Source organism: Leptosomus discolor, chromosome 18 (genome assembly GCF_034619465.1).
Source record: "Leptosomus discolor isolate bLepDis1 chromosome 18, bLepDis1.hap2, whole genome shotgun sequence".
In the NCBI taxonomy this organism is placed as follows: Eukaryota; Metazoa; Chordata; class Aves; order Leptosomiformes; family Leptosomidae; genus Leptosomus; species Leptosomus discolor.
In genome coordinates, this window is record NC_141408.1 from 15,680,146 (window position 1) to 15,692,804 (window position 12,659).

The following is a 12,659-nucleotide window of genomic DNA, read 5'->3' on the forward strand; positions in this document are numbered from 1 at the left end:
ATTAACTTGAAATGAACAAGTGATCGGTGTACTAGTTTGGGTTATGTCTGGAGTAAGCAATGAGTAATAACTATTTATGGTAGTATTCTAGGGAATTGCAAATTCAACCCTTGAGGTAACCCAAAAAACAATACAACAGTCTGTTTCCTTTGACAAATTTATTTTCTCCAATAGCTGTCAACCTATAACAGGATCATTTTTAACCTTCTGAGATTATTTTCATTTCCTCTAATTAGAACACAATTCTTTAAAATAATTTTGTTTTTATTGAAGCCTGGCTTGCTGTTTTGTTTGTCTTGAAATTTACATCAAAGGTAATGATGTAAATGTTACTGCTGATGTGTGACTTCTGTAATTTAAAACGCTGTCTTTTATTTCTAAGATTATAGAGATAAGCCTGTTTTTAAGTCTAAAATATTAAAGCCATAGTGTTTCTATGGGTGCGTATAGATGGTTGTGAAAGTATTTTCAAGATATTTTATTTTTTAATAAACAACGCTTGTTTCTTAGGACTGAACATAGTTTTAATTTAAGATAACTTCCATCTGAACCCGTTTGGAATTGTCAGCACCCAACATGCAAGGAAGACACCATTACAAGAGTCACACTACCATATGCCTCGAAGTAACGTGGTCATCTGTCAGGCTAAACATACCTTCTCTCTGAAATCTCACGGTGCTGTGAGCGGTATCCTCTGATGCCGAAGTGAACTTTTATTCTGGATGAGAATTTTATGTCATTTGGGTGCCTTCTTGAAGCAGAAATGTGTGGAAAGTACAGGCTTTAGGTAGGATCCCTGACTACCTCACACTCCTCAGTCCTTCCTAAGGAGCTTAACTAAAGGATTTGTAATGCATTATTTACACATGCAAGCTAGACAATTACAAAGTTTCCACCCTGAAAAATTTGATAATTGTAGGGCTGGCTTCATCTTAAAGTGACTCTGCATGTCATTGTTCCTAAGCGACAAATCGGCATCAAGCTGGATAAACATTATACACATGCATAATTCTTGTCACAGTATGTTGATAGAGACAATAAATGGGGCCGAAATGTGCAACTATAACACCACTGCGGTTGTTAACTATGCATCTAATCAGCCATGTTAACTGACCATGCATGTATTTAAAGCACTGTCAGGCACCTGAGTCCATGCTGTTTTAAAGCGAAGTCACAGAGGAGCATCAGAAGCAGTTTCAGATTTAAAAAGTATTTTAATGGTATAGATAGAAGAATACATTTTCTTGGAGGTGGTGCTGTTTCTCATTGCTGAAAGTCTTTAGGAACAGGTTAGATATCCAAAATATACTATTCTGTCTGGTCTTGCAGAGGATCCACTTCCATGGATCTGGACTAGATTTCATTGTAAAATCTGGTCTGTTTTTTTTCTTGATTCATTATGTGCAAGTTTCTTCAGTGTCAGAGCTGTGAGAGGGATGAAGCAAAAACAGGATGAAAGAATGTGGTGGTTGTATAGGCATGTGGACGACTCCAACAAATATAAATTGCTGCAGTCATACATAGCTGAAGTAGAATTAAAGTTTACACAGTCTTTCAGGGTGATTTAGGTGATGGCTGGAAGAAGCCTATCAGAGCAGTTTGGTGCAAGGGCAGTGCTATATCCTGGTGCACCAACAGGCATTAATTGCCCTGACTAGCCTGCCTGGGTGGGACCCCTCCCCATGGCCAAGAGCCCCCCTTATAGTCAGGCAAGTCCCTGGTCCTTGCCAAAGCTGTACCACAGGTACAGCCGTGTCCCCCCGACCCCTGCTTATCCAGACTCACTTGACCTTGGCTCCAAGCCATTGCCTCGTGTGGTCTGGTGATGCCTGGGCTGTCCATGGGACCGGTGACTGTTGCCATCCTGCCTTGCTCAGGCGCTGCGAGACTGTGTCCTGCTGGTGCAGTCACGTCTCAGCCTGTGCCATGGGCACCCTCGGCTCCTGGCTTGTGCCCCCTCCTGGGGCAGCTGTGCTTCTCCTTCCCGATAGATAACTAGGGGTGTAGGGAGCGTCGAAGCAAGGGAGGGAGGGGTGACTCTAGAAACCCTGTGTGAGGACACTGAAGACAGGACTGTGCCTTTACATTCTACGAGCAGCTCCTGCAACTCCTGAAAACATGCAGTTTACTCTGTAAATATTTAACTGTGGAAATTAAATCGGTGTGCTTCTGTGAGTGAGGTAGTTATGGCAACAGTGCTTGCTCTACCAGTGCTTTGGAGAGCTACTTTCTTCTACTAATGCTGGACCTAATTCAACTTCCATTAATGTCAATGTAAGAGCATAATTGAGCTTCTTTCTTCTCTTTGGCTTGCTTTGTCTCCAGGTTACTCCTGGAGGCTAACTTTCTGCACGTCCTGCTTCTCCATGGACTATTTTCCTTCCAGGAAAAAGAGGTGGGTTTTTTTTTTTTGGTGTGGGTTTTTTTTTTGGGAACTGATTCACCAGCAATGGGAAAAGGGGCTCTGATCATGATGTTACATGTCAGTCAGTTGTCAGCCAAATAGAAGATCCATTTCAGTATACCTGCTCAGGGTATGTCCTGGAAGAAATAATAGTTTTCAAGTATATTTTCCCTCAGAAGACCCCCACATTTTCTCTTGCAGGATGCTGGAAGTATTAGATTGCACTTACGTTTTAGGATGGTAGTCTGGGCTGAGAGGAAAAGCAGATTGAAGGACAGTGGTCCCGACTGGTCATTTATCATCTGTTTCCTTGTGCTTCACCTGCGTGTGGTGTCTGCCTGTTGTTTCTTGCGTAACAGAGGTTGCAATGTGTTGGTGAAAGGGCTGCCTCGGTTCACACAGCTCCTAGCACGTGGCGGGAAGCGCCTGACCACTGGAGCTCCTACCCACTACTACAGTATTAATGTGGAACAGAGATCTGGCTGGCAGAACCTGCCTTCTGAAATACTTAATTGAGAACAACAGAAATAAATGTAAAACGGGATTTCATTTTAAATTTCAGGTATTACTCTGCACAGAAGGAAATGTAACCCAGTGTTCAAAGTTCAATCCTTACTTCATTTTGTGGAGACCACATCTTTGTTGTTTTCTTTATTATTTTTGCTACAGGAAGATGTCTCTTTTCACAGAATAAACTCAGTCACTGCTGCTGAGCGGTATTTTTGAAGGACTGACTTAAAAAATTTACTTCTTTTGTTTAAATATTCTTTTAAGCAGCCCCTTGATTTGCCAAGATGCTTTTGGACACCCTTAACTTGAAAAGTAATTATATAGATATGGGTGTAAAAATTGCTGGATTCGTAGCTAATTCATGAGCTACATGCGTTTTCCTTCAATCAAATTCCTACTGTACCACATATATGCATGTAAATCTAGCTATAGATTCCAGCTTTAAAAAAACACAGAATGGTCCTACAGCATCAAGGCTGTAGTCAGTGCTTTCCTTTTGCCCCATTTTCCCTCAGTGGAGATTTGTATTTTCAGTCTAGCTGTGCTGGAGGCCCACACGGAAAAGACAGGGTCACCCTGACAAACTGGGGTACATGCTGCGGGCGATGCCTGAGAGGGTGCTGTTGCTGTGGCTGGGGGCTCAAGGGGCCAAGACGAAGCAGTCTTGTGGCCACGAGAAGGCAAGAGCCCGTGGTTCTGTGCAGGAGCAAAGGAGCCAGGTGGGTTAGACTGGCCACAGCCACAGTGACTCTGGTGTTACTGGTCTTAGCCTGTATGAGAAGGTAACCAGGGTGAAACCGCTGCAGCTTGGGACTGTGTGGGGCTATGTGCTCGCTGTTTCCACCTCGCTCTGTAGAAGGTGTTGCTGAAATACTTGGTGTGTTTCCTTCTGGGGCTGGGAAAACTGCCTGAGTGCTAGCTGGAGGAGCGGGACTGGTCCCTGCACTGAGCTCAGATTTCTGGAGCAGGCCAGCTCCCTGGGGGTTAATGTAGGTAGACTTCCTATGGGGAATACCTGGTGCACTTGACCGTTAGATTGATGTCAGAACTGGGGAAGGAAGGGTTGGGAATAAAGAGAGCGAATGGATTATGTGTGAGTAGCTCTCAGTCATGCTCAGTTAGCTGTTTAATATAGGGAGGAAGATTTTCTCAGAACTTATATAATGCAGATTGATTTTCTTTTTTTTGGATGGTACTTTGTATATACTGAGAGTTGTAACCTTTCCTTATGCATTAAGCACTCGTCCTCCACCCTCTGTTTGGTACCTGAAAGCTCTGTGGAGCCAGAACCTGGCTCACTGTGATTTTTGGAGCTGCTTGCTAGTCCTTTGGACTCCCACTAAAACCAGTAGGGACTGAATGTCACTGGTCTCTTGATCTAGTTCCCTTAAGGATCTGTTTCAGCATTGTTTCTCGTAACCCCATTACATAAACCTGACCTTGAGCCAGCCTACAGGGTTGTGAGTGGATGCAGCCCTGATCCAAAAGGGCTGGGTCAGCATATAACAGCACCCTGTTGTAGAGGAATAAACCTGCAGGACTGAAAGCTGAGGGATGCTCTAGCCTGCCAAGCCCTTTGGTTTATCTCAGCCTGGTCATTGTGTAATGTAAATTTGGCTTATTACTTATGGAAGATTTAGACAGGAGCTGGCAGAGGGAGGAAGAGTGGGTGTCCTATAAAGCAGATTTTCAGCAGGAAGACTTACTTAACACAGTTGTGTTAACCGATTAGAATTCCTTTGTTGCTGTTGCTTCTTTTTAGAACGGTTTTGGTTTCCTGTTTGTGCATGTGTCAGAGGTCAGGAAACAGTAAGATTTAATAGGCTTGGAGGCAAGGAAGGGCTGTAACTTAGACCATTTTATGAGTGAAATGGCTGTCGATAGATTCCCCATTCTACCAGTCAACAGCCCTACGTTATCCCTGTAGCTGTAAAAGTCCTTCAGCAGGGGCCTGTGTGGGAGCAGTAACTGTACAGAGTCTCTGTGGGCTGGAAATCAAATGGCAGCAATAGAGCACTGCTGTCTTGTGGCTGGTGTTTCAGGGTGCCGTGGCCAGGAGGAAAGATGCCTGCCCTATCCCCTGCACTCTGTGCCGCAGCAGTGGCAGCTTTGGGCTTAGCAGGTCTGTGGGCTAACACAACGACAGGCTAACCTTGTGGCCCAGGCCTGCCAACAACTTGGCACTGCCAGTCTGGCACCGGCTTCTCTTTGTACAGTAAACCCTGTGAGGGCACCTAGAATGGACTGGTGTCTTGTGTTCTGCTCAGTTGACTCTCAGGGCACATGTTGTCTTGGTTGTTTATACCTAACGTACCATGTAGTGTTTCTCTGTGTGGGCAGATTATTTTAAAACAGATGATGTGCAATGAAAAAGGGAAGGGGTTGGAAATCATAGTGAGCTTGACAAGGAAAAACAAGGTCTTGTTAGTCTGTCCTGCCTGCTGACAGCTGAAAGGAGAACTAGTTGTTTCTGGTAACATGTCCTAACTCTGTTAGGCTGGTTTCTTTTTCTTACTGTTGTTCGTTAGATCTTGATTTATATTGATAGAAAAGATTTACCTCAAGCTATTCAAGACGCCTTTGAAGTTTACTCCCTCATTGAAATGAAAGCAGTGCTAATCAGTTATCACTTTGTTACAGCAGTCTAAATTCTTATCCTGTAATGCACTTGTCTCTGAGCAAGTGGTAGTCAGTGAAGTTATCTTGATCAAAGCAAATGCAGAGCAGGAGAACAATCAGTGTTGATGAAGTCATGGGGAGAAAATGCTGATTTTTTTGAAATTAAATTGTAATTCTTTTTCTGCTATCACTCCCTTTGTCTTCAGGGAAGTTTTTCTCAGCCTTCTAATGAGCAGAACAAAAGCTCGAGACATCTTAACTTGCATCTGCCTGATAGAAATTAAGCAATCTCAAATTTCTGCCGGTCTTTCTTGGAAATCTGAGTCTCATTCATTTATTGCACTGATTTAATTTCTTATGTTTGGCTACTCCTTTTCTTCTGTGAGTCAATGGTGACAATAGCAATGTTTTGAAGGTTTATGTCTGGGGAGTTGGTCTTTAGTTGTTCAAGTGAATTCTTGGTAGGGACAAACTCCTGCAATTTCAGTTGGAGTTTAGTGCTCAGCAATTGTCAGGATTTGGCCTTCAGTTTGGGGCAATCTGCAAAGAACCTGGTCTTGATATTGTAAATTCTGTGGGCTACACCAGTGCAGGCAGCTGAATGAAAGCTTGTTCACTGTCAAGGTGTTTTCACTGGAACTTTCATTCATCTCTGAGGTTTGTAAATGTGGCTGAAATTCAAATGAAAGGTTACGCTCTCTATAATTGTCTGTTGTCTCTCAATTCTGAAAAGAAGCTTGTTCTGAACATGAAACTAAGTAGCACCAACTAAACCAAAGGTAAGGCAGTTGCTGCTGCCTTCCCTCCCACCCCAACCCCATCCTCTGTCTTCCCTCTCATGCTTCTGCAACCAGCCTGAGCATTTAGGCTGAGGAAAACACAGCCACACAGAACTGGGTGAGCAGGAAGGAGACAGAGAACAAGTAAACTTCTCTAAAAGGGGAAGAAAGAAAAGAGTGGTTGCTTCTGTTGTCAAGACTTCCAGTGTGGATTTCTAACCACCTCAGAAGCACCTGTGTAATAATGATTGTATCAGCAGGAGGTAGCACCATCAGTGTCAGTTATTAATAAACCTCTTAAAATGCACATGCTGACTTTCTTTCTTTCTTCTTCCTCTCTTTTTTTTTTTTTTTTTTTTTTTTTTTTTAACTCACTGTAGCAATTTCTGTCCCTTTTAAAGCTGGCACAGAACAAAAAGTCCACAGAATTAATGAAACATAAATAGCATTGTTCAAATGGACCCAAACTGAGATGTTCAAAGGAGATCAAGCTGGGCTATTCCCTATAGACAGCTCCTTAAGCTGGCTTTCCGAGTATCCCAAAATCTGTCCACAACAGAACCAACTGTATAAGATGAAGGCTGCCCAGAGAATAATACAGCCCATCAAAGAAAAGTCAGCAGCTAGCACATTTGTTCCCTGTCTGAAACATCACCCTTTGCTTCTCTGACAGCCCTCATTAGCCTTGGTTTTTGGGGTGTGCTGGCTCTAAAATATACACTCTTGAGGTCCAGGGACTTTGATTTTCTGTTTTGTGGCAAAGCCGTTGATGCACGTTTTGTCTCTGAATCTAAGCCCCAATAAACCATCTTCTAATCCAGATTTCAGTCCCTTCCCAGAACCTGGAAACATTTGCAGGCTTGCACTTTACATGCAGGCACAGCCGGAACTCCCCGGGGCTGGGGTGAAAGTTAGGGACATGTTGTGCCTTGTGGGTCTTACTAAGAAGGGGCCCAGCATCATCACCAGCAGAGGCCTGCCGCCTAGTCCAGGGCAGGGCTTGGGATCAGTGAGTGTCAATGCTGTGGGAAAGATGCAATGGATTTATTTTGCCTTGTGGATGTTTAGTCCTGCGGGCAATGTGACACTGACCCTTTAGGCAGCGAGTTATACAGTTGCAGAATAAGTGGAAGAGGCAAATCTCTGTCCACTATAACCTTGCTGTCAGTTTGAATCTTCGCCAAAACATCTGAAACCCATGAATGTCTTCTTAATGCACCTGGCTCGTGCCGATTAGGTAGGATGAATCGGGTTGTGTCAAGAAAGCAGGGGGAAAAAAAATATCTGCAGTCCAGTAATGTTCTTTGAAATCTCACCAGGTACTGTGGCTCCAGGATGAAGACTCAGTGTCAAAAATTTAACAAATCCCCTTTGTCAGAGAAAGGGAACGGCTGACTGTAACCTGGAGTATCTGAGCTTGAAGGGTTATGAAGAAGTTTGGAAACTTCAGCCTTGGAAGCATAGTTTCCGCATGCTTGATGCTTTTTCTCCCAGGTGGTTCCATAGCTGCCTCTTACCTGGTACTGATAAATAAAAGGGCCATAGGTGCACCCTACATCTTTTTACCAAATTATTGACTGAATTTTTTAGCTGAACTTGGAAAAGGAACCAGCACTGAGTGAACTGAGAATATTTGTACCTTCTGAATATGCAGCAAATAAAACCAAATAAATTTGCATTTCTTTACCCATGAATGTTTTTGAGCTGGTTCTGAATAACTTGTGTACTAGCAGAAAACAAGGTGCAAGTCCTGGGGAAAAAAAATGCTTTTCTAGGAGCATTGAGCATTTCCAGTTCATCTATGGTGGGATTTTCCAAACTGTTAACTCTCTAAACTTGGTATGAAAATATGCGTATGCTATTGTCAAGCTATAATGGTTGTTTATATCTGACAGTCTTACTTGGTTATTAATTGCAATATACTTATAGCAGCAGAGAACTCAGAGGGGCTAAATACACAAGCCACTCCCTTGCTTCCTGCAGATGCTTTGCAGCTTCAGATAAGCTGTTTGATACCACAGCTGTATGGCTATTGGTATCTGACAGTGACAATTTAATGCCAGCCTAGCTGTGCCACTCTGAGTTTCTCAGCTGTGACAGTCAGATAATTATCAAGGATAGGGCTAACTTCAGTCAAAGTGACATGGGTGGCACGGCAGGATGTTCTGAAAGTCTCCATCCTGATGAATAGGGTGGCTACTACTTCAGCTACCCCTCTCTCCCTGGTTCCTTAGGCTACTCTGCCTTGCCTCGCTCACAGTATGACTGGACTGCGAGCATGGTTCATGCAGGTTTCTCTCTCATGCAGTTAGCCATCCACAAGCCTGGCTGGGTGCCATGAGCTGTGGACCTGTGGCAGAGTTTGGCCACTGTGCAGTGTTGCTCCCAGAAGCAGGATGAGCAGCTTGCCCTAGCGGAGATCGGTCTGTGCCTGAGGAAGCCAGTGGAAATGGACGTTGGTATGTCTGTGCAAACGGCTGCTCCACTGCAGAACAGGAATGCTCCGTAGATGCTTCTAAAAATCCTGGTATCACAGTCTCTCCCCTCAGCATTTCAGCTAGGAAACACGACTAAAAATAGCCTACTGTCTAAAGTACCCAGAGAGCTGTGCTCTCTGATTACTCCTTTAGCATTTAATTTTTGTTCTCCTGAATGTGTCCAGGGTTTGGGTTTTGGTTTTTTCAGTCCCTCATTTAGTAAAAAAAGATGGATTTAGGATCAAGCTGATATTCATCAACAAATCTTTTGCATTTATTGTAGTCCTTCCTCCTACATATCTTTCCTAACATTCTGCTCTGCTATGGACCTGCAATCAGGCTCGGGGAAGAAGGCTTCCTAGCAACGCATTAAGCTACTACAACAATGTTTTAGAAAAAACAGGCAGCCTTTATGAAAAATAACATTGGGAAACTGATAGACTTTTCCACATGGAAAGAATAGATGCCCTGTGCTTATCCACTGAAACAGAGAGACCCTGCAATTTTATCGCCATCTTCCTCTTTTTTTTTTAATGGAAAAATCAGAAAGGATTCAATAAAGCAGAGCAAATATCCGTATTATTGGAGATTGGAAAGTCTGGGTTATTCTTTAACAGTGGATTAGATTGGAAGGCAAGAGAGGACAAAATCTGAGCCTTTACGATAAACTGCAGAGGAGTTTGTCATACATTTGATGGCTGTGGGTAATTATGCATTTTCAACTACCTGTTAAAACTACGTTTCAGTCCCACCTCTGTCTTTTGTTCTGTTTCCTACTCCGACTCATGCTGAATTAACATCCAGTTGAAGCAGGTGGTTTTATCCCATTGATTACCAACCTGCTCCTTCCCAGAAGTTTTGGTGGCAGGTCACATCTGTACAAAAGAGAAGCTGTTTGGAAAGTACTGCAACTTTCACAGTAGGAAGCAGCACAGAACAGGGAACTTGCTACTCTTGTCCAAACATATCTCTATCTTTCAGACGTTTTCCCTTGAGCCAGTACTGCCACCAGCCCCGTGAATATATCCACAGCCTTTCTCTAGGATTGCTTTATTTGGTGATGTAGTGACACACTGTAGTATCTTTGGGAACACAATCATGTGGTCAAACCCTCTAAACGGGACTTCAGGTGAAATAGCAGAAGCAATGTGGCTCAAGGCCAAACTTTCCAGCATGTAGCACTGTCACCCATAGCCTGGGGAAGGTGAACTATAGTTAGTTTACTTGCAGCTGGCTCTGCGGGTGAGAATCACTGGGAATTGTGGCTATTCCACTTAAGCTTTAAACAAAACCACTTGACTCACTCCGTTCTCAGCAGTATTTGCTGTGGCTCCTTAAATGAACTGCTTAGCAGCACCCGGGGCAAATCATCTATTTATTTTTCTACCTACCAAGTTGGTATTGGCACAGAGCCTGTAAGTTGCTTTAGGACTTGGTTGCATTATGTTTGCTTGGCTCTTTAATTGTATGCTTCATTGGGCAAAACCTTTGTTTAATGCGTTTTACTTGGTGGTGTTCTGACATGCTGTAAATAAAATATAAGCCCTCGTAGGCTCTCTGCCTGCCTCTTCCCATTATTCCCACAAGACGGGCTGCCACTTAAGACGTGTCTTAGGGTGAGTTTCTCCTAATTCTTGGGAGATCTGGAGAAGCTGGCTACTCCACTATTTTCCTTGATGGTGTTAGAGGAATGCTGCTAGTGGGGCTCTTGAAGGGTGAGGAAGCAAGTCTTGCCCTGAAAGTTCCCTAGTTCAACTCTCTCAGCAGCCTGTAAGCTGCTTGCCTACGGCTGACTTAAAAGGCAAGCGCGTTGCAGCAGGTCAGCCACTGCATTGACAGAGGGCTTGGCAACAGCCAAAGGATTCTTGCTGTTGAACTCCAGATCAACCGCTCACACGAGCGGTTTTGCACGGGTGGTGCTGCAGAGCGACTGAACCGAATGGCCCCTTGGCGTGCCCCCGGCACCCGGGCCAGGCCAGCGGTAACTCACTCCCCGGGCTGCTGGGCACAGCAGTCGGGTACGCTGCGGGGCAGAAGTGGGGCGGCGGACCCCATCCCCTTTCCTCCTCTGACCACCCCACGCCCGCGGCTCCGAGGAGCACCACGAGAGCAGGGGAGCCCCAGCCTCGCCCCCCCAGGCACAGCCCTGGAGGGCCTCCCCTCAGGGCCCCGCCGCCCGCAGGAGCGGGCGGCCTTGGCCTGTGACTCCCACCGGCGCGGGTCGTTGGCCGGCAGCGGTGAGGCGAGGCAAGCCCTGCGGGCGGGCTCGGGGACAGCCGCCGCCCAGCCCCTCCCCGCACCGGAGGACTGCTCGGACTTCGCAGGCCGCTCTCTCCAGGCTGTGTACGAGCAGCCAGAGCCCCGCGCCGGCCCAGCCCGGACCCCGCGCTCAGCGGAGCCGCTCGCTGCGCCTTTAACGACGGCGGCTGCGCTGCGGCGGGACTGAGCGGCGCGGCGGCGGCGTCTCCCGGCCGCGTCTTTTAGCGCCGCAGGCGAGTGGGCGGTGCGGGGCCTCCGTCGGGAGCAGATGGGGTGGTGGAGCGCGGGGTGCCGGCGCGCTGGGAGGGCCCCGCGGGCGAGCGCCTGACGCGGCTGGCGACGGCTTGGCTGGGAGCGGGCAGCCCTGAGATGGCGAAAGCTCCACGCCCAGGTGAGCGCTGAGCCCGCGCGGCGGGGCGGGGCGGGACAGCGCCGAGGGGAGCGGAGCGCGGGGCGTGACAGCTCTGAGGGCAGCGCGGGCTGAGGCGGACCCGAGGGGAGCGGAGCGCCGGGTGGGACGGGACGGCCCTGAGGGCAGCCGAACGCGGGGCTCCGCGCGGCGGGAGGTGAAGCTGCGGCGCGCCCCCTGCCCGCCGGTGGCCTGGCGGGCAGTCCCGGCTCCGCGGCCGCCGGCCCACGGGAACGGTAAATGCAAACTTCTATGAGCGAGGCACAGGTGCGTTTACTCGCCTCGTCTTTTCCGAGTGGGGCCCGCTCTACCTTCAGCGCCCGCGTCGACCGGTGCCGGCCGTCGCCGGAGTGCCGTGCGGGGCTGCAGGCGCATCGCGGGCGTCCGCCCCGGCCGCCGCTGTCAGGCCTCCCCCGGCTGCCCTCCCTTGGTGTTGGGCTGGAAGGGTCTCTGGCAGCTCTAGAGCTCTGGCTGCCGCTTGCTCGGAGATGTCGGCTGGGGCGCAGCAGCCGTGGAGTCCTCTGGGAATAATAAAGGTGTGCCTGTTGGACAGGGCTTGCTGGAGGGAAAAGGCAGATGCGGTCTCTCCTGCGCCTTGCAGGTTCGCATGTTTTAGCTCGTGTTTTCTCCAGAGTCTCTGCAATTTGCAGGTCGGTTGGCTGGGGCTGGGGCCAGGGGGCTTGGGGATGCTCAGCCGCACAGCCCTGATGCTCCGTGCCTGGTGGCAGTGGCAGCCCCTCACCAGGTGGCATGTACTCTGTGCACCTGAATGACCAGTGTCAGCTAGCCGAACAGGTGAGAAACCTTTTGCGGTTGCAGAAGTGCTTTTCTTCTATGGTGTGCATAGGCCCTGTTGTTTCTGAAGGTGGAGGCCTAACTGCTGTGACTGTATGCCTGCTGGTCTGTGTGTGGAACTGGCCTGGTGTTTGGTGCCAGTTCTTGGCACAGCTTTACAGTAGCGTGGTAATGTTAAAGCTAAACCCAAAGATTTTGCCTGGCAGTGTTTAATTTTTTTTTTTTATTGCTCCCCCAAAGTAGGCATGGATTGGTGGCAGCCCAGAGACATAGCACTTGGGAACATGAGAGCATCAGTAATTTCAGACGATGCAAATATAGCCTTGAACTGAATGGTTTTCCATCTTTGGAAGATGAAGAAATAGTCATATGGGGAAAGAGTATACTTATTTTTTGTTTGGCACTGG

General features: G+C 47.3%; 1 protein-coding gene across 1 annotated transcript in view; it reads left to right on the forward strand.

Annotated features, from left to right (window-relative positions):
* Nucleotides 1-11,417: 11,417 nt before the first annotated feature.
* Nucleotides 11,418-12,659, forward strand: part of PITPNM3 (PITPNM family member 3) — a 106,659-nt gene continuing 105,417 nt past the window's right edge. Inside the window, exons 1-2 of the mRNA XM_086475081.1 lie at nt 11,418-11,439; nt 12,496-12,559. Of these exons, the coding sequence (XP_086331207.1) occupies nt 11,418-11,439; nt 12,496-12,559 (86 nt within the window). The remainder of the gene's footprint in view (nt 11,440-12,495; nt 12,560-12,659) is intronic.